Here is a 22,068-nt window from a genome sequence, read left to right on the forward strand (position 1 = left end):
TAATTCTGTCCCAGACAAAACCAGCACACCAGGGCATTCTGAAAAAAATGAAGCAGCTAGAGTTTTAATGATCTTCTTTATCATATTTAAATAATATTTTGCCATTACCTTTGTATTTGTTCTACCTTCTTCCTTCTGACCAGAACTATTAACTGGAACGTTTGTAGTTATTTGTAGAATCATAGAATCATAGAATGGTTTGGGTTGGAGGGGACCTTTAAAGGTCATCTAGTCCAACCCCCCTGCAATGAGCAGGGACATCTTCAACTGGATCAGGTTGCTCAGAGCCCCATCCAACCTGACGTTGAATGTTTCCAGGGATGGGGCATCCACCACTTCTCTGGGCAGCCTGTGCCAGTGTTTCACCACCCTCATCATAAAAAATTTCTTCCTTATATCTGGTCTGAGTCTACCTTCTTTTAGTTTAAAACCATTACCCCTTGTCCTATTGCTACAGTCCCTACTAAAAAGTCTTTCTTATAAGCCCCCTTTAAGTATTGAAAGGCCAAAATAAGGTGTCCCCAGAGCCTTCTCTTCTGCAGGCTGAACAACCCCAACTCTCTCAGCCTGTCTTCACAGGAGAGGTGTTCCAGCCCTCTGATCATCTTTGTGCTCCTCCTCTGGACCTGCTTCAACAGGTCCATGTCTTTCCTGTGCTGAGGGCTCCAAAGCTGGATGCAGTACTCCAGGTGGGGTCTCATGAGAATGGAGCAGAGGCGCAGAATCACCTCCCTCGACCTGCTGGCCACTCTTCTTTTGATGCAGCCCAAGGTATGGTTGGCCTCCTAGGCTGCGAGCGCTCACTGTTGGCTCATGTCACTTCTCAGTCTTGTCCAGGTCCCTCAGAATGGCATCCCGTCCCTCAGGCGTGTCAACCGCACCACTCAGCTTGGTGTCATCTGCAAATTTGTTGAGGGTGCACTCCATCCCACTGTCTATGTCACTGTTGAAGACATTAAACAGTACTTGTCCCAGTACAGACCGCTGAGGGATATCACTTGTCACCGATCTCCATGTGGACATTGAGCTGTTGACCACTACCCTCTGGATGCAACCATCCAACCAATTCCTCATGCACTGAACAGTCCACCCATCAAATCCATATCTCCCCAATTTAGAGAGAAGGATGTTGTGGGGGACTGTGTCAAAGGCCTTACAGAAGTCCAGATAGATGACATCTGTAGCTCTCCCCTTGTCCACTGATGTAGTCAGTCCATCATAGAAGGCCACTAGGTTGGTCAGGCAAGACTTGCCCTTGGTGAAGCCATGCTGGCTGTCTTGAATCACCTCCCTGTCCTCCATGTGCCTTAGCATAGCTTCTAGGAGGATCTGTTCCATGATCTTCCCAGGCACAGAGGTGAGGCTGACAGGTCGGTAGTTCCCAGGGTCTTTCTACCCTTTTTAAAAATGAGTGCAATTCACCTGACTGCCATGACTTTTCAAATATCATGGAGAGTGGCTTGGCAACTACATCAGCCAATTCCCTCAGGACTCTGGGATGCACCTTGTCAGGTCCCATAGACTTAGGTATGTTCAGGTTCCTCAGGTGGTCTCGAACCTGATCTTCTCTTACAGTGGGGGGGACTACACTCCCCCAGTTCCCATCTTGCAGTCCATCCACTTGAGAGGTGTGGAAGAGAGATTGCCAGTGAAGACTGATGCACAAAAAGTTGTTGAGAACCTCAGCCTTCTCCTTGTCTGTTGTTACCAGTTTGCTAGTTGTGTTCATTGGGGAGTACACGTTCTTTGACCTTCCTTTTCTGGCTGACATACCTATAGAAGCCCTTCTTATTATTCTTTGTGTCCCTTGCCAAGTTCAGCTCCAGCTGTGCCTTGGCCTTCCTGACCCCGTTCCTACACAACCGGGCAGCATCCCTATACTCTTCCCAGGATACCTGTCCCTTCTTCCACTGGCTGTGCATTTCCTTCTTGCCCTTTAGTTTGACCAACAGGTCTTGATAGTACATGTTAAATACTGTATACAGCTATATGAGGCTAAAAGCCTCAGGCTGATGTCTCTGGAGTTTATATCGCATCAAACTTCCTAATGTAGAGAGCTCTCAGCATTTTTCTGGTTCTACATAAGAGGCTCCAAGTGCTGGGTCAGGCAGGGCCACAAGCTCCCAGAAGAAGGTGCTTTCATCCAAGGTGTCCCTCAGCTGGAGTCCTTGCTCACAGCACGTGCTCCTGAGTGGGGGCAGCATCACACAGTGCCCCCAGGACCTCCCTGGCACCCCAGAGGTGGCTGGGCACAAGCCTGGGAGAGCTGGGCAACATCAGTGAGTGAGACCTGGCAGGACTGCACCTACTATTCTTGCATTGTGCTTCCTACAATTGAGAAAAATGTTGTTGACAAGAATTATTGCCTCGTCTGTGGGATCAAAACATTTGGCTTCACCAGTGATTTTCTCATGTGTTTTCTGCTTTTTATAGTTACTGATCTGCTGCTCAGTTTTGGTGAAGTGCCGAAGGTCACTAGAGAAAGCACCTGTTTCATAAACATCTTTCACATCTGTAGCAGCTGCAGACACTTATCTGTGAACATGACATTTCCCATATTTAATTTTATGATGACATTTTATGAATAATTTAGCATCTTAATGAGATACCACAAGCTTGTGCCTCTGTCCTTTTCCGCAGCTCTCTGGCAAATTAAAGAAAAAGCCTTTTGGTGTTCAGCTCAGTGTGGCAGATCTCTTACCCAATGTTAACACTGCAAAAACAGTGGAAGAGTTGCCGGGGAGAAGAAAATTTTTCAGAAATTATTGTGGTTTGACTTACACAGTATGCATTGTCAGGCTGGTCTGTGTCTTTGTGATGATCATCCTCACCCGAGCTACTGAGCAGGAGGGATGGTAGCAGTGAAGGATCCCATGAAGCCAAAGAGCATTACAGACACACCAGTTTCTGAGCTCACATTTTGCTGTGGGTCAGGGAGGCCAGGAGGGGGAGTGGGTTTGCTACCGATATGATGTTGCTTTCCTGTATCTGCTCTGGTCCTGTTGTGGGATAGAAGGAATTCACCCCCCTCTAGTAAAGGGAGTGCTTTTGGCTAGGTGCCTTCCTAGGCCTGAGGAAAAATGCTTCTTACGTTTCTGTTCAGCTCGTCCTGCCATCTGTGTATTCCTCTGCCATGTTATCAGCTGCCTGAGCAACCCACGACTTTTGTTTTTCCAGCATGACTCTTAAGTTGTGACTCTAAGTTGTATGGATACAAGCTGGAAAAAAACCCACTCTGAGAACTCAGTCTCATGTCCAACCACAGATATTCATATACCTGAGGTAAGCAATATCCAGCATTTTTTTTCAAAATAAAACCAGGTGAGTCCCCAAAAGCAAATGTAAAGATAGTATCACAGAATATCTGCACAGGAGGTCTTGAGACATGTTTGTCAGTGCTACATTAAGTTTTGCATTTCCTAATGCATAAACAGACAAATTCAGTGCAAATTCAGCATTGATGTAGCTCTGTTTTTAGCTGACATTGATTGTCTTTTTTTTGCTACTATTTATAAGACAGTGATCACAGACATGTAGCAAACAGACCCAGCTGGTCTTGACCATCACCGTGAGTAACCTGGGCATACACAGATACATCCAGCACAATCTGGCCAAAGAGCGTCCAGTGTGCACTGATATTAGCACACACGAGTTACCCTATGTCTTCTGGTGAAGAGGAATGGCCTGAAATATCTCTTATTCAGTAAAAATGCATTTTCATGCCTAATTGAATTGTTAACTTTGTTTTGCTTATATTGAGACTTGTGTGGTTTTATTCAGCCTCCTGGCTTTATACTTTCTACCTCTCTTTGTGACAGCTCAGAAACTCACCCACCTGTTAGAGGGTGATGGCCATGGAGGTGACTGGAGATGGAAGGCTAAAAGGAACAGCTGGGCATCACTAAAGGTGGTCCCTTTGGGCCCCTGAAGGTTTCAGTTTGTGGAAGATCTGGTGCTCAGTAGCTGTTTCTAAATCTGGCCGTTTTTTGCAGACATTTATACCTGCTCTAGTCAATTATTTCCAATGCACAGGGAGAAGGTCAGAGCAGCAGAGCTCTTTGAGTCTGTCCTGTTCTTCATATTCCTTCTGCTGAACAGTGTTATGAACCCGTACTGTATCATAAACATTAACCAGACCAAAGACAGATAATCATTACTGAAGAACAATAAATAATGTACATATTGACCATGTTTATTTTTTTCACAAATGCTGAGGGAATTTCCACTTAGAGGGAGGTCAGCTGCATTGTGAAGAGAGAAGAGCCTCAGACAGGGTGAAATCCTCCTGTCAAAACTTGTCTTCATCCAAACATGTTGTGTCAGGTTGCCCAGAGCAACTCCAGAAGCTTTTGCTGAATCTAGTTTCTCCCCAAATAGGTTTTAGATTAAAATTTAAAGCATTTAGTTTTGACAGTTTCTGAACTGGAAAAGTATTTTAAAAAGCTTCTTTCAAATTTTGTCCGACTCTTATAATACCCTCACCCCCAGCTCAGTGATGCGCAGCTTTTCAGCTGGGGTCAGACAAAACACGCTGATCGCTTGGAGAATCTTTCAACTCATTTACTGAGAAAATGAAAAGTGGTTTTCTGATGACATTTTTCATTCAAAGGGCAAATTTGAAACTGGTTGTTAGCACTGCTGTGGCATGGTGTTTGATTCACTCAGGACAGATCTGGGGATGAGACTGGTGGGGATTAGGGAAGGGTGTGGAGGACTATGAACAGGCACCAGCCTGCCTCCAAGGGGTAAGGCTCCCATCCCACGCACACTCACTTCAGCAGCAGCTGAGTCCTGCTTCTTGTGACTGAAACTCCTGAATGCCATGAAAGCACAAGGAATAGATGACAGAAATGATGCATGGAAAATTCCGGTAATAATCAATTGCTATGAGATATTATTAACAGCATTGCTCTTAAGAAACCTGTTTGAGTTTTGGTTTTTTTCTACTTTCTTCAGGTGTGTTTGAGGAGAACAATATTGGTGGGTGTGAAAGAGCAGCTGGTCCCAGGTCTGAGATGGAAATCAATTACCTCAGTCAGTCAGAGGAGGCCCTGTGTCTTTTGGACTCGGGTAGTATAAGCAGAGGAGGGTGATCTAGCAAGGTGAAATGTGCAGTTACTTGCACAATAAATTGAATTCACATTTGCAAAAACAGTGCAGGAAGAAGGCTGTGGTTCCGGTCAGGATCAAGAAGGGAAATGGCAGTAAAATAGAAGTGGAAGAAAACCAACAAGAAACCACAGATAGCCCATGAGATGATGAACTGCAATGAGGAATCTGCAGGTGTCTAAAGCACATCATCTGTAGCTTCTTTTGTCCTTAGACTTGAAACATAACACTTGTTAAAGATCCCAACTCCTCCCTGGTAGTGTTCCTGCGGTTGGTAAGTTGTGAGCAATAGAGAGGGGGAAGAACCAGTGGGACTGTAGTTCATGCAGTGCTGCCTTGCCCTTGTCATAAAACTACGTTGGACCCCTGGTGCCTTCTTACCTGGCAACCCAATAGCCAAAGAAAATGCAAAGTGGCCAGGCATTTATCACAATCAATACAGATAGCAGCACGAATGTCTACTGGTGATGCTATTTAGCCATCCTATACTGTTTTCTATTTTTGCCGATGCATAAAGCAAACCATGAGGGGCAGGGACTGAGTTACGGACAGTGACACTGTCTAGAGCATCTCAGTGGATGAACACCTGCAGTTGCTGCTGCCCATCCCTGTTCCCCGTGCTGCTGTGCCTGTCAGTCCATGCAGCAGCGGGGAGGAAGATGAGGGGAAGTGATGGGCAGTGGCTGGTGGATCTTTTCCACTGAAAGAAAATGGTCAAATCCAATTTTAGTAGCACAGACAGTGCAGAGAAAGGCTGAGCACAACATGTCTTTTTTTTTGCCTCTTAAATCAAGGGTGGTGGGCCACAAGGGTTTCAGAATTGAAAGAAGGTGCTTTTAGTGAGCGGTTGTTCAGAGTGGCAGCTCACTGACACTGGGCAGGCATGTCCTTCATTGCCTCTGAAGTGATTCTTATCTGAAATGATTAATAACAAGCATTTGGAACAAGGAAATGAACTGTGCCTTCAAATCCTTCTCTAGCTTCTTAGGTCTCTGGTCCTCAGGATTTCCCCAGAAAGCCTTCTGGAAACCTGCACTAGAATCTGTTGGGAGGACCTAATTTCCTTGTTATTCCTGGTTCTAAGAGGAGAGCTTCCCTGAGGAGTTTCATGATTCTTAGACTCACTTCCAGCCATCCCAGAGTGGCCACATTGCACCGGCTTGGTGTCACAGGGCTGCCTCTCTTACAAAACCCTCTTCCTCCTGGAGGTGCTGTTTGCTTACCCTGACTCTATCCCCTGCCAGAAGCTCAAGATGCTAGGAATAATTGCTAAGTGAGACAACCTAGTACCATTTACAAGTATTGAGGATACCACAAAGTCAACCTTTTTGCCTTGAACTCCAGCAGGAATTTCCATGTGTTTGTTCCAGCACATTGTGACGCCAGTGAGGGCTCTCTCTGTCCTTTCCTATTTTCCCTCTGTTCTTTAATATTTGCAGATCAGCTACCCAGATCTTCCATGCATGTTTTGACCAGTCAGCACACCATTGCACAGGTATCGGGAATAGGAGCTGCTTTAGGCAAAGGTGATCATCTTGGAGTGAAGGACTCTGGGTCCCAAATCAGGTAATTATTACTGCAGTAGAAGTGTTATGTGGAGTCGCCCAAAGTCTAAAGCTACTTATAGATGATCAGTTAACAATAGTAAAGCAAGCAGCTACCAGTAGTGTTCCCATGCACAATCATAGAATCTCTTGAAACTTTTGTCTGGCAGTGTCCTGTATGTATCGTAAGTATATATACAGTCAAGTATGCCATATTCTCTCAATTCTTCTCAGCTAGTGTTCCAAAATTCAGATGATATATGAAGAAAGAAATTGAGAGAGTAGAAAGTGAATGTATATATGCAACATTCTTCCAGAAAAGTGCAGTTATTGCTAAGCAACTTTCCTTTTTCATCCTGAAGAGGAAAGGGCTTTAGCCCTTAGGACTTCTGAGCTAGACATGAGAAAGAAGGGAGCTGAGAGATGTGGTCAGAAGGAATATTGATTTGGCTGGTGGGTCTGAACACAAGAAAAATGTAAAAAAGCGGAAGTGTTAAGAACAACAGTGTTAAGAACGGCTGTAGCAGAAACCTTAGGAAGGTGTCTCAGGGGGTGAAACTATCTCCTCCCTTTCCTGAGCTGCCCCTGAAGTGTCAGATGGTCTTCTGGGAAGGGTTACATGCTCTCAGAGGTGGCAAAGCATCTCTTTCCCTTAAACATTTGCATCTCAATTCTCTTTCACAATTTTGCCCTTTTTTTAATCTCTAGGTAATCACAGATTTGAGTTTCAGCCTCTGAAGTTTTCTGGAAGTTTCTAAAAGTAGTGTTAGCATCATGCAGCCTCTGGGCATTATCCAGAAGCTTGTGGAGCAGTGATGCTTGGTCATTGACTGCTGTCACAGTCATTCAGTAGCTGGAGGAGACACTGAAAACCCTCATGGATCTGGTCCAAGGGAGAGCATTGCGAAGACCATGGAGAGGCTCAAAGGAGAGAAGAAAATGACCTTGTCACCTGCCTCTGCCGAGGCCTGCTTTTAGAACATAATGCAAAGTCAGTATTGCTGGGGGCTGCTTGGGATAAGCCAGGTTTTCAAGATGGCCCTACCTCCCTTTGGGGAACATTGCTCTTTCTGTTCGCTGTGGTGGTCAGATAGGGGCTGACATGGGGCTGCAGCATGGGGCCTGGTCAGCAGCACACCCCAAAAAAGGGTTTGTGCTCACTTTCTTCTGGGACCATTCGCTTCTCTGGGACCATTTGCTTCTCGGGATAATGTAAGTAACATTGGATATGAGAATCTGCCTGTGTATTTTCCAAATGGTCAAGTCCTGCTGTTGCCCCATCTTGTCATCCTCAGCATGCTTTTATCACCACTTCTTTCTTATCTTCTTATTTGTCTATTTACTCTATCCTCTCTCTCCCCCCCAGTCCCTCCCCACCTCTCTGTCACCTGCACAGAAAAGGCCCTGAGCTTCCATCTCTGCATTGACACCAATCCTTTCATGTCACTCACATCCCTCCTGTCCCACCCCACCAACAGCCAGAGGTAGGATGTCTGCTTTGAGGTCCATTCATAGGAAGCTACAGATTTGCTTTTGAGTTTCCTGATTCTCTCTGCAGGTTTTCTGCTATGAGACACCCTGGATCTATTTCTGCCTATGAGGGCTTCTGCTCTGACAGTCTCTCTGTGCTGAAGTACAGGGAGCCGTTGTCTCTGTAACAAAGAAATAGATGCCCTAGTTATCTACTAATGATGAGAACTAGTCCTTCCTGAAAGTCCTGCAGCTTTCTATAATTTGTGCTTAGTGATCCATGTTTGCCCCATTGCTGTTTCTTTAAAAGTTTCATTCAAAAATCATTTTCACAACAGCGAAATCCTCATCCACCTTCTTAGCTGGCTAAAGAAGAGCTTCTTTGTACGGGGTAGATTGTCATTGCCATAGTCAGCTGCGTGAGCTATACATGAATGAATTAATCTATTGAATGAGTTAATCTATGATGCAGATAGCTAATGTGAGTTTAATGTACCTAGCTACTAAAATCTAACAGTATCAGCAGTACTTTCTGAAGGACCTCATCATATTCATCTGACCTTTACTGCTTTTTGCACTATTTTTATATTGTTTGAACAGGCTTAAACAGTGAGCACACTGTTATACATTAAACAGAGCAAATAAAGTTATTACAGTAGCTGTAGAGCAAGCAGTGACAACATCGCTCTTCTGGACACAGATACATACATGATGTATGCCAGGACAAGAGAGAAAAAACAGCACTTGCTGAGCACTCCTGGGACCCAAGGGCTCCACTGTTTCTTGCTGTCTCCTAAGGTTTATGCCAGAAGTGAAGGGGGATGGGATTTTCACACAGCTTCTCTTGGACAGAGGCTGTAGCAAATACTCTCCTTCCCCTGCTTTTCTGATTTAAAGTCTTCAGAGGAAAGCCAACAGCAGTATGGCTCCAAACTTAGACATACCAAGTAAAGCTGTTTTCTTCATAACTCCTGGAAATCCTGACAAGTTATAGTGCTAGTTGCATGTGACAGCTGCAACGTTTGCTCCTGAGACATCTTTTCTAAATTGAATCTCATACTTGAAAAATCAACCTCTTCCTTTGAACCTAAGTGTCACTTTTATTTTCTTTCCTGTGTCTGGTTGCTAGACAGACATAATATTTCAGTCAAAGAATGGAAAATTATATACCTCCCAAACAGTTACATTTCAAAATCTAGAGAAATTTTAAGATTAATTAAAGTCATAATTACAGTCAAAATAGAAGCCAACTATATTTTATGTGGTTCTTTGAATAAACTTAATGACAGATGCTAAGCTGATCACAAATATCAAATCATGCCTATTTCAGTTTCTTTCCTATCTGAGTGTTTGAACAACTTTTCCTAGTTTATGGCTTTAGGATTAACTAAGCCTTTAGACCAAAGTTAGTTACATGGTGTCATGATGAGATGTCCTTTGGTTAAGGCTAAGTAGGAAGCCTTTAAATGGTAAATTGACAAATGAAGACAGTTAGTACTGTGGATATTGCTAGAGTTTCTTAGTCTGACTGTGCCCTCTCTAAAACATCCCTAAGAATTTTGATCCCTTTAACACATAGAGCTCAGCATGATGAAGAGTTCAAGGAAACAGCCCAGAGTTCACAGAAAGTAAAACTATGTGCAAGGTTTGGTAAAAACTCTTGGAGTCCAGCCCAGGAAGACTAATCCAGAGGAGCAGGCATGTTAACTGTTAGCCAGGATGGTACTTGCTGGTTAACAACACAGGTCATTGTAAAGAGCTTTATATCAGATGCTCAGTTAGAGGAACATAGAATTGTTAATTACAGTGAGCTCAGTGTGTGACTGGGAAATCTGGGTGTCCATGTGCATGAATGATTGTGAATTTAGCTGTTTTAAAAATGTGACCTAAATAGTTCTTGGGTTAGTGTCTACCCTCTCACAGCCTTTGCGGTTTCCAAGTCTGACCACCATGTTAATATGCTCGCTGGTTTGATACCCTCTGTGTGCCTCTGTTAACCCAGTTGGAGCCTGAGCTGGCATTGCCCCTTGGAGCCAGCTGCCAGGCTGTTGGGAAAATGAATAAATCAACAGAACACGAGGGGCACATATTTATTTTCTCTGGGCTTCACAAATACATATTTGCTCCACTCAGCCCCATGGCTTTTACCCTTTGAAGATTTCACTGGCTTTTCTTTGTTATTACCGCATTGGTAGTTGCTTGTCTTTTGTTTCCAAGCTCTTTGCAAACTCTCTGCACCTTTTCTGTCATCTCCTGTTCCATATGAAGAGGTCAGCTCGTATTTCTGATTCGCCCTTTATGATAATTTCCATTTGTACTGACAAACACATACTTTATTTTACACTCCCTATCCACTGATCCACAAACCTATTTTAAGATAATCTCTCTAATCACTCCTTAAAAGTCACCCTTGAACACAGAACCCCCAAACACTACTATTTCACCAGTACACTACTCCTTATAGTGTTGAAGGAGCTAAGTAGTGGGATTTATAGTTTTCCATACTGGAGTAGGAGTATACAGGCTCTGATCCAGTATGAAGAGAGGAATGGTTTTATTTTAGTTGGGGTATGATGGCTCCTTCAGCATGACTGCTCTGGGGAAAATGGTAAAGGAATGATTCCCCTTGTCCCTTCCCACCAGCTGTGTAAGATGCTGAAGTTATCACCTGTGAGGGAATTGCAAACCTTGACATCGCAGCCCATGGGGAGGAATATCATCAGAAGAAAAAGCCTCCATCCCATATATGCCATCCAGCTCTGAGTAAAACTAGGGAAGGAGCACTTCTCCCTTGCAGAGTAGACCTTTAGAGGCCCAAGGGCTCAGAAAGTAGACCTTTAGAGGCAAAAGGGCTTTTTCCAAGGAGAGTGAGAAATGCATTGCCCCCTTAGTATTGTACAAAAAGCGAGAGACCAGACTACACTTGTATTGTCAAGGCATAGCTTTCTGGCTTGTTCTGGCCTCAAGTGTATGTAAACATAGCAACTGATAAAAATTTGTACTCCAGTGAATTTTTTTCTGTGTTTATATAGCATTTCATTCCAATGGGCCTTCTATGCCTCTTTCATTTTCCTTTCTGTAAAATAAACAACAAGAAATTTACTATGTCTATGGGATTTCACCACCCAGGCAGGCAGCCACTCAGTGCTCATGAGGCTCACTAAAATTTTTACTCAGTTTTGTCCTCATTTGGGCTTTAACTGATATTTTGCCATCAGGAAAAAACAAACATGATCCTGGGTCATTTTAGAATGAATTTCTTTGTTCATGAGGCTTTTGAGAAACAGTGGAAAATGAAGCTAAAAGAAGCAAAAGACAAATCATTAGGAAATATCCAATGAATCTCTGTTTAGATAGTTATTTAATTTCTTTTGACCACAGAAATCTTATTTCTGCAATGGCATATCTACCCGGTAACCAGATGGCTGGATTTGCCAAGCAGTACCCATAATTACTGGTGCTCTGAAAGTTTTATTAGCTAGTAATATTCCTGGTGAAAGGCAAACATGTGAAATGAATGGAAACTGATTTTCTTTAAATCTGCAGTTTTAGGAAAGCTAGTTTTCTAAATTGTTTTTCTAAGTTGTTTCTGTTGTTACGCTGAGGCCCTTGCATGTGTTTCAGATCAGTTCCAGATCAAACTGTTTCATTTTTAGAAATGTATAGAAATGAATAAACCCTCTATTTCTTTGATGCAACAGAGAATTCTTCCCCTGAACCCTTACAACGTGTGGTTCAATGGCTGAGCCAGAGAGCTGGCTTATGTTTATCTTATATCTAATTTACTTTCCTTCTGTAATAGCACAGGGAATGCAAGAGATAGGGACCTAGATGGGAAAATGACAGGCATTCAAAGCTTTTATTTAAGATACCTTTTTTTAAATTTAGAATTGTTGATGTCATCCAACTAATTCAAGAGTTACGAGAGGACTTTCACGCAACTCACCCCCCTTATGGACTACCAAACATCCTTACACCAAGCAGCCTGCAAGACGGGAAATTAAATTGTTCAAAACTCATCTTGCCAGGGAGAACGAATCCTGATGCGGCTTTCTCCCTTTCCCTTCCGTGTGCACATGTGGGCCTCAGCAGGGCTGGAGATGGGGGAGCAGGGACATTTGAGGCACCAGCATCTCAAGCTTGGTCTCATGCCATCTGCTATTTTGGGGAGGGACCTGTTTCTTCCACGTAAACTGCTTTATCAGGGTCAGCTTGACCACTTTCTGAACAGTCACAACACTTCAGCTACTAATTTTTTTAGGTCTTAAGGTGAATGTCCAGGGTGGCAGACTGTCTGTCACAGAGCAGAATAGACAGTGCTCAGTTCTGAGCAATTTGTTCTTGAATGAGAGTTGAAGAAAGAGCGGTGCAAAGGCACTGTGCGTGCAGTGAATGTCACAGACCCCGCAGAGGTTTGGAAAGAATGGCTGTATTCCTAAATTAGACAGAAGTTGTGGATTTCTGTTTCCTCTTTCAGTGCCATATTTAAATGCTAAAATCAATCCCACCTGCAGTACAGACACTCGATACGTATCTACAGCTCCCATTGACTTCCACACAGCATGTAGGCATGCAAAATTTTGATGTAAATGTGATGTACTTGCCTAAAGACTCACAGATTTACAAATGAGGACTAATAAGTTTCGTGGAAAGCATTAACAGAGCTAGCGATAGTTACAGTTTTAAAAGACTAAAAACCTAATGGTGCCCCTTTGTTATGAGCTGCCCCAGCATTTCCTGTACTGTCACATCTTTAAAGAAATATAGCTGGCAAGAAAATCCACTTGACTGTGCATATAATAGCTATTGGCTAAGCCAGCAGTTTTCCCAAGGGCTCAAGAGAAATTCTTTGCTCAAATTCTCAACCACCAAGGAGTTCCAGGTGTTGCTAGAAATAACTCATTCCAAGTGGGCTCCCAGTGCCTGGTTCTCCAAGCAAGGAAGGTGGGTGCATTGGCCTTCTCCACAGTCTTATGGAATTCCTTTAACCCACGTGGACCTGAGATCCTCAGATGCATTCCCTTCCTTGCAAGGCAGTTGTAAAGGTGATGCCTTAGTAAACTGAGAGGTACTGTAACCCTACAGAAAAGGGAGACTTGAAAAGACCTAGAACAGAAAAAGACTCCAATGTAACAAGCTGTTGTAGTACATTTTTAATATACAATTTTATGTTAGCCAAGGGCAAATAATGGGGGGGTTTTCTGACCTTTTCTGATTTGGTGGCTATTTATGGTTATTATTTCAATATGTGCATTTCAGAGAAATCAAGAGAGTTCACACTAACTTTGAAGTGCAATATGTTACTTTTCAAATATGCTAGTTTGCCGCCTACAACATTCCCTATTGCTGCTCATAAACCTTAATTTTGCTGGATGCTGGGTCAGACTGTTTGGGAATACAAAACATGACCACTGCTCAGATAGTCTCCATCCCCACTTATGGCTGACTGTAAGCAGTGCCAGGTCAGGCTCCCTGTGACTCCGGCAACAGCATTGCTGTCTCTGAGCACTTCAGTAATGCCTGTTTTCTCAGATAGGGCCTTGACACCAAAAGTAGCAGAGATAAGTGATTAATGAAGGCACAGAGAGACCTGCCTGTTAAAATCTATGCAAAATGCAGGAAAAACATTGTAAAGTTATTGAAATCTAGTTTTATCCCTCATTGTGTTTACAGATCCTTTGCATACCCAATACTCCTGTATGGTAAGGGGAGATGCTACTGTTTTGGTTGACAAGGGAAGTCATCAAGGATCGAAATCCATATCCTTGTTTTTCCAGCTAATTACCTGCAGGTACTGTGCTGGTGGAGGATGAGGCAAGGCTAGTTATCCCCTGATAACACAGGGGCACAGCCCATAGGCAGTCCATTCCATGTGCTGGCTCCAAGTTTCTCTCCCTTGGGTCAGTACGCTTTAAGTGCGAGGAGCACCAGGATGTTGAAGTATGGCCAAGGGTTCCTTGTCCTCTTCAGAGAGATTTTACTCTCCCACCCGTCTTCTTTCCATGTTGCTCCCAAAAATGTGAAGGCTCTGCAGTTTGCTGATGTTATCTTGGCCTGGGGTGATATGTTTTCCTCTTGGTAGAATATCAGTTTCAGCCAGAGCTGATTCAGGGTATCTACAGCTGGGCCACTGCGTTGCCTTTGGTTTTATGGCAGGCTTTCCGACCATCTGTAAAGTTTTCACTTTTTCTGTTAAATCATCATTTTCTTGCTATACTCCCCCTAGTTCCACCATGGAGCTAAAATTCCTGAGCAAATCAGCTCAACACTTCTGCTCTCTTCCAACTCTTTAAGCCCCTTTCCAAAACCCATATAAATCTTCAACAAAGCCTTTGAACTTAACTGCTTATTTGAGAAATCACTGGCCTGCCTCTTAAAACTTTTTTGAGCGGTTGTTCTTATTTGCAGTTGTAGGGAAGTTACAAAAACATTGCTGGGAACTGTCCTCTCAGACGAAATAATTTTTCCACCCTCAAATAACTGTTTTTAACCCATAGGGCACCAAGTGGACTTGCACTATTTTCCATAAGAAAATCTCACAGTTCTGATAAGAAGAGAATCAAGAATTTTTACAAAGGTTTCTATTTCAGATATTTAATATTTACAACTAAACAAATATACTCAGATTGTTCCTTGTTTTCATTTTCCAGAAGTGGGCAGAGGGGGAGGGAAGAAATGAGGTAATATGAACCATTTCCTATTTACTCTCATTCTTGCCTTCCCTCTAACATGTCCCAAATAGTGCACAGTTAACTGCTCACCTAAACCTCACCACTCCCAAAGCAGGGGAGCAATGACTCTGCAGCTGTATTAGTAGCTGTGGAGAAAGAGACTTGTAGTTTGGCAGCCCTGTGCAGAGCTGAAATCCTTGGATTGGCTCCAGGAGCAGAGGTTTGCCCCTTCAAGCACTGCTGAAACAATTGATTTCATTTTCCCGAGAGAGAAAATGAGTTAGACAGGTATAGCTGACTAAGATTTTCCATAGAGCATTTTTAAAGCATTGCTGGTTTTCTTTCTTTAAAATCTGGAGGCAAGGGGATTATTATAGAGAAAACATTTTGCATTAAGTAAATCTTTAGGTCTGTGTGACGAGGTTGACTAGAGGTTGGGGTTTTTTTGCCCATAGGTCTGTGAAAAGGTCCATGCTTGCCCACATGAGAGGCCCTATTATCTCTCACTGAAAATACGCACACTCCAGTTTTCTCCCATCCTTATGACCTGTCAGGGCTTTCCCAAGCCAAGCCACAATCGGGGAAGCATTTAGCATTTCTGACCCAGCCTAGCCAGAAGCTAAAACCCTTCAGCATCGGTGGGGAGCCCCAGGCCCTCTCAGATAAAGTTTTGATTCCTGCCCCTCCTCAGGTGGAAAGCAGAGCTGAGACTGAAAACGTTGGGAGGAGGCGTTGTCGCTTAGCTCATGCTGCATTTGTGAAGTTGTGGAGGCCCACCAGCTCCTGATGCTGAGATGACACTGTGAAGGGCTCCTAACGGCAGCTCCTGACAGTTCATTAGTGCCATCAAAGTATTCTACCCATCCATTAAACATCCTTAGCCCTAGTGAACTTAATGTTACCTTGGTTAGGATTGTGTTTCTGTGTATCAGGTGTCCGTGCCCAGGTGTTGGCAGCAGGGGGCTGCAGGGCAGCCTCTCTGAGGAGAGGCTGGGGCTGCCCAATGCCAGACACAGCCGGTTCCAACCGGTTCCAGCTGGTTCCAACAGACCCACCACATGCCACAGCTAAGCCCCTCAGCCAAGATGGTAGTGCCTCTGGGAAAGTGTATTTAAGAAATGGTAAAAACTGTGCAGCAGCTGTGAGAGGCAGGAGTAAAAAAATGTGAGAGAAGCAGCCCTGCAGCCCCGCAGGTCAGTGAAGAAGGTGAGGAGGAGGTGCTCCAGGCATCGGAGCAGAGATTGCCCTGCAGCCCCTGGAGAAGACCATGGTGATGCAGGTTGTCCCCCTGCAGCCCATGCAGGACCACAGTGGAGCAGATATCCACATTGCAGCCTGTGGAGGACCCCACACCAGAGCAAGTGGATGTGCCCTGAAGGAAGCTGCAGCCCGTGGAGAGGCCGTGCTGGAGCAGGCTCCTGGTAAGATCTGTGGCCCATAGGGAACCCACACAGGGGCAGTCTGTTCCTGGTAGACTGTACCCCATAGGAAAGACTCATGCTGGAGCAGTTCGTGAAGGACTGTCTCCTGTGGGAGGGACACCACGCCGGAGCAGGGTAAGAGTGTGAGGAGGAAGGAGTGGCAGAAATGAAGCATCATGAACTGACCACAATCCCCATTCTCCATTCCCCCGTGCCGCTCAGGGGGAGGAGGTAGAAGAGTTTGGAGTGAAATTGAGCCTGGGAAGAAGGGAGGGGTGTGGGGAAGGTGTTTTTAATTATGTCTGTTTCTTACTATCCTACTCTATTTTTAATTGGCAATAAATCATACTAATCTGCCACAGTGCAGCTGTCCATGTCGTGCTGCTGGTAACACCAGCTTCTGCCTCCTCGGGAAGGTGTCCGAGTCATCTTGCTGCACCCCAAACATCAGCTCAATGGGGAGGGATCTCTTGGAGGCACTCATCAGCCTGAGCTTGCAGAAGCGGGCGGAGAGCAGCATGATTAGCTGGCATTTGGACAACAGAGGCATGACCTCCCAGGCTGCTGTCACCAGCTGCTGGAACCAGAGGGTGGTTTTTGCCACATCCAGTTCTCCTAGGGAGCCCAGGCATTACTGTACATGCACAAGACCATTAAGGATGACCGTTTGTGCAATGATGTGCAGCTTTAGCTGACACAGAAGCTAAAGTCTTGCCCTGCCGGAAAAGGTGGGCCCCTTACTCTGGAGCAACTAATGAGGAATGGAGATGGGAGCAAGGGGTTGAGAGCTGGTAGGAGGCAGTTGTCAAGCTGGAAGGAAAAGGGTTATTCTTTACCCAGGAGCATCCACCATCTAGGACAGGAAATGTTTCACAGGTCTATGTTTCTGTTTCCCTTCTTGGCCACTGAGCCCTGGAAAGACTTCAAAGACAAAGGAGACTTCTCTTGGGATTCATGGTGGAACGAAAGGGAGGGAAATGATGATTTCTCAGCTGACGGGCTTCTGAGCTGAGGACTCGACATGCAGGACATGGGAGACATGGGGAGATATTCAGGAGTAGGAAGGTTTATCTACATGCAAGGGACCATGGCACCAGTGATGAGTGAGTGAGGTAGGGAAACATTTGTCTGTTGAAGATCCCACGGCTGCCTATTTGGCGTGGGACATTTTGTAAACATGGTCCACTCATGCTTGTCCCCAGCTGTCTGTCTGTAAGTGAAGAATAACTTCATGTAGTATTTATTTATTTATTTGTTAATTAGGGATCAATTCTAGTCCCATTTTGCAAAGAAGTCCCTGGGATGTGCACAAGGTCTCTTCTCTGCACTGGGGAGTACAAGTGCTCTAACCTAGTCTTCCTTGGCAGCTGGATTCACAATTTTCCCCATGAAGAGGATGCCGTGGGTGGTTTTGTCAATAATCATCATCAGGAAGGGCCTGTTGAATCTGATGTGAGGAGGAGGAGGAAACATTGCAGTCATTGGTACCAGTTCTACCACGGTCACTGCAGCAGCCTCTGTGCCATTCTCACTGACATCCACCATGGCCTTGTGAATTGCCTGCAAGGGAAGTAAAGATTAAAGTCAAGGTACAGAATAGCGAGAAGCCACTGGGGACAAACTTGCTTGCTTTAACACTGTGAGAATGTAGTTTTTAAAAGAAAGCACAGAATTAATGTAGAACTGGTGTGAAAAAGATACTCATATCCAGCCTTTCCAAGACAAGCAAAGTTTGCTCTGAGTTCAGGGAGAGTTTTCTTCAACACTCTGGCAGTCAAACTTGGCTGCTTGCAGAGACTAAGCAGCATAGAGAACATTTATTGTTCTGTTGTTTGTCAGAGTAAGATTTTGTCCTTCATATTTAACACAGAAGGAAGTTTTCATTTTGCATCAATTTCTGTGTATGCAAAAAAAATTCTTTCTGCAAAGACACAATAGTGACAACTCTTATAGGGTGTCTTTCTGTAACACAGCCCACTGATATGACTTTACTTTACAGGGCTTTCTATAGTAAGTATAGCAAATTCATATTTCTAAATTCATGTGATCTTATTTCATTGTCTTTGGTCAGCCCTCCGTGTTTTTTCTTCATTGTCCATGATGCATCTGAAAATTCCCCTCATGAGGTCCTGCTACCCTTCTTCTATTCACTTGTCCTATATCTGTAATCCAGGTGTTTACACACGTAACAATTCAGTGTGAGGAATCACAAAATCATTAAATAATATAGGTCGGAAGGACCTCTAGAGGTCATCCGATGCAACCAACCGCCATATACTTGAGTCAACTCTGACACTGGATGAGGTTGCTCAGGGTCTCATTCAGTCAGGAGTTGAGTATTTCCAAGGATAGAAATTTCATAGCCTCTCTAAGTAACCCATCCAAGTTTTTGATCACCCTCATGTTGAATTTTTATTCTTAATATGTGATGACAATTTCCCATTTTCTATCATGTGTGCATTGTCTCTTGTCCTGTCACTGTGCACCTGCAAGAGCAGCCTGGGTCCATCTTCTCTGCATCCTCCTAATAGGCATCTGTAGACAGCACTAAGAACCTCCCTTCACCTTTCCGTCTCCTGGCTGAACAACTCCAGGTCTCCCAGCCTCTCCTCATACATCCTGTGCATCCATATAGCCACGCACCCATCCTGCTCACCCTCTACTGGACTCGCTCTGCTCCAGTATGTCCACATCTCCCTTGCACTGGGGAGCCCCAAACTGGATGCAGAGGTGGTCTCACGAGTGCAGAATAGAAGGGAAAGATCATTTCCCTCATGGCACAAGGCATATATTCCCTGGAAGACTAAGGAAATCACTTTACTTGTCTGTGTGCCAGTTTCTTGTTTGTGAAATGGGGCTATCCCTGTCCCACAGGTCTGTTGTCCATCTAAATTCTGAGGTACTCAGACAACGCAGTAATGAAAGGTGTATACATAGGACAAGAATGACTATTCCCAAACTTATGTCATAACTATGACTCTTGTCATGCATTAATTATTTTACACCAGCTTTTTGTGAAATTATTCCTGTTATTCTTTCCAGATCTGTTTTCTTCTCCAGAGACTTTCAAGCAAATTTGCAGGATCGCTATGCAGTAAACAATTTAATATTCAGCTGTAGGAACAAGAGCCATTTAATCCCTAACTTTCTCCTTCCTTTATTACCATCAGTGAGCCATGACTACACTCCAGAAGTGGGATCAGCCTATTTGCAGAGATAAAACCCGCATGTAAGCGAGGCAGACAAATCTCTTGATTACCATCTCTGTTTGCATACTTACTTTGGAAACCTTCAGAAGAGTTTTTTCTGCCACTCCAGAGAGATCAGCGTTATCAGTGAACACCTCTATCACACCCATTTTCTGAAACAGGCTCTTAACATCATAGGAGCTGGATATGGAGAATTTTGGAAGGTCCAGGTAGATTTGTCTTTTAAAAAAGAAATGAAAAATGTGAGTTTATTATTGCAAGATCCCTTGATGCAATAGCTGTTGCAGGTATATACCCATCACAAATACCCGTGGAGCTAAGGCTTGGCTTTCTAAGACAGTGATAAATCCCATGTTAGAGAAGCAGAAATTAAGGTACCTGTCCCACCAGCCACAGTCTGATCAGTGGTGCAGAGGCACAGTGGTGGTATATGAAAGTGTCTGGCTGGAAAGTATCATCCAGACTGGAGAAAAAGAAATTGTATTTTCTTTTGAACTGGATTCTTCCTACTCAAGGCAGGCTCCTGAGGGCAGTGTACCTGTGTGCAGGATCCTCACAGCTGGTAGCACTCCCACTGCTGTGACTGAGGGAGTGAAGATAGGGTTCCCCTTAGGTATGAAATTGCCCAATACCTTATCTGATTTAAGGAAACTATGCAATGCTTGTTCCTCAGAGCTACGCTTAGTAACTCATTGTGGCATCCTAAGCTTTACTTTGCCTGGATGAGTAGTTATGGCCTTTTTGATATTTAAACAAAGCAGCAGCTAAAAGATTACCTTTCTTCAAGTGATTGCATCCAGTTAGACACTGTTTCTTTTAGCAGAGCATCCTCCACCTGCCTCATTGTCCCTTCATCAGGCAGAACAAACAATGCAGTAGCATTTCCTTTGTATGGGATTTCTACTATCCAGCAAGACAACTTCTCATCCCTATGGATATTGAAGACTTTGTTTTGATGCATCATTTTGACCTTAACAGAATTCTTGGCATCCAACAAGAAGTCATCGTCTCTGGTGGTCAAATTGTTGAAAGGTTTTTCCCAGTAGCCTTTTGACAAAAGAATGAATATAGATTTGAATAAACTGAAAAAGAGACTAATAAAGGCATGTCACATTAGTTGATGCTTAAAATGCTGTATTTGAACTGTAAAGGCAACAACAAGCCTATCTCAGTTTAAGGATGCTTGTTCCTTGGCCATGAAAAGAAGCTTTACATTATTTCAATGGTTCTAACAAAAATCACACAAGAAAAATAAAGGCTGAGGGTTGCTGTGTAAAAGACCTGAGCCTTTGCCTGCTAAGGCAATGGTAAAACTTTCACAGGCTCCCACTATACAGGCTCCAGGCCTATTCCTTTCATACAAGTGTCATCCGTGTTTCACCATGTCCTTCACAGCCAAACACCTGTACCTTTCAACAAATTATCATAAGTTCCCAAGCTCATCCCTTCTGAATATTTTCAGCTCTGGACCTGGCTTAAAATTGATATGACATTGATCAGTACTTCTACAGGTTCTTTTTTTTTCTCATAAAGTAAATAATTCTTCATACCTGTCTTTCAAATATTTCCTTATGTCATTTAAAAGTAGAAAGACATATTTTAAATTAGATGATAGAATAGGTTCACAGTGTGAAAAAAGTTATGTTTCTTAGATCTGGATAAGACTTCCAGAGCTTATGTGTATAATTGCTACCCATGTTTGTCACTCACCTTTAAAGAAAATGTAGTTAACCAGAACCATCACGGTATCTTCATCAAGACGCTTGAGTAAACCAACAATTTTCCCATGAGTTTTTTTTTCTATGTACTTATTGATTTCCTTCATAGCCTCTGGAGAATTCCGGAAGTTACTAGAAATTGCTTCAGAATAATAAAAATTTGTGACATCATCCAAAAATTCTTGGAGCAGTTTCAGTTTATTGTCTATGAACAGGGCATTGCCCATGCTCAACTGGGCTTCTCGGTGAGGGTCGTTCAGCAGCTGGAGGACGCGCTGAAATCCCTTATGGATCTCCTGCTCCTCCATCTCTGTCAGGTTGAAGGAGAGGGCTTTGTGCAGCTGACTGAGCGTGTTTGATCTGGCCCCCAGGGAGAGCATTGCAAAGGCAGTGGAGATACTCAAAGGAGAGAAGAAAATGTTCTTGTTGCCCGCCTCCTCTCTGACATGCTTGTAAAACTTAAATGCAAAGTCAGCATTGCTAGGGGCTATCTTGACATGAGCCAAGTTTTCACCTTCAGCCTGGGAATGGTCTTCTGGGGAATGGGGTATTTTTTGTTTCTGCTGTTCATCACTGACGTCGAACCAGGTTAGTTGACCCTGGACTTGAATTCCAAGAAGCAACAAACACAAATACAATGCAGACTGCATTTTCCTTCTGAACAGTTCTGTTAAGAAAGAATAGAGCAGCTTTTAGATCTAGCAAATTTTATCTTTCCTGCATAAAAATATTTTTTGTATTCTAGATACTGATTTTCAGATGTCAGTCTTTAGGATTACTGCTCTATTTAGAAATACTCTTCTACCTGGCCTCCTGGATAGTCTATTTCTAGTCAGTTCTATCAGTTTCTGACCAATGAGCAAAGGAAGGAAGATATTAATGTGGCATTGCCAGGAAAGAATTTATGTTGTGTTGGCTTTTGTGAG

General features: G+C 43.7%; 1 protein-coding gene across 1 annotated transcript; it reads right to left on the reverse strand.

Annotated features, from left to right (window-relative positions):
* Positions 1–17,565: 17,565 nt before the first annotated feature.
* On the reverse strand, positions 17,566–21,792 carry LOC142410630 (alpha-1-antitrypsin-like). Its single transcript, XM_075503510.1, has 4 exons — positions 21,135–21,792; positions 20,201–20,471; positions 19,496–19,643; positions 17,566–17,775 (listed from the first exon to the last, which is right to left on the reverse strand). The coding sequence occupies exons 1-4, from the start codon at positions 21,790–21,792 to the stop codon at positions 17,566–17,568; spliced, it is 1,287 nt and encodes a 428-aa protein (XP_075359625.1).
* Positions 21,793–22,068: the final 276 nt, after the last annotated feature.

This window comes from Mycteria americana, chromosome 5 (assembly GCF_035582795.1).
Source record: "Mycteria americana isolate JAX WOST 10 ecotype Jacksonville Zoo and Gardens chromosome 5, USCA_MyAme_1.0, whole genome shotgun sequence".
NCBI lineage: Eukaryota > Metazoa > Chordata > Aves > Ciconiiformes > Ciconiidae > Mycteria > Mycteria americana.

Excerpts from the sequence above, each read along its gene's own strand:
- LOC142410630 (XM_075503510.1), bottom strand. The coding sequence starts at position 21,792 with ATGCAGTCTGCATTGTATTTGTGTTTGTTGCTTCTTGGAATTCAAGTC. Across the intron at positions 20,472-21,134 it reads TAACTACATTTTCTTTAAAG|GCTACTGGGAAAAACCTTTC; the intron begins GTGAGTGACAAA and ends TTTTGTCAAAAG. Across the intron at positions 17,776-19,495 it reads CTCTTCTGAAGGTTTCCAAA|GCAATTCACAAGGCCATGGT; the intron begins GTAAGTATGCAA and ends CTTCCCTTGCAG.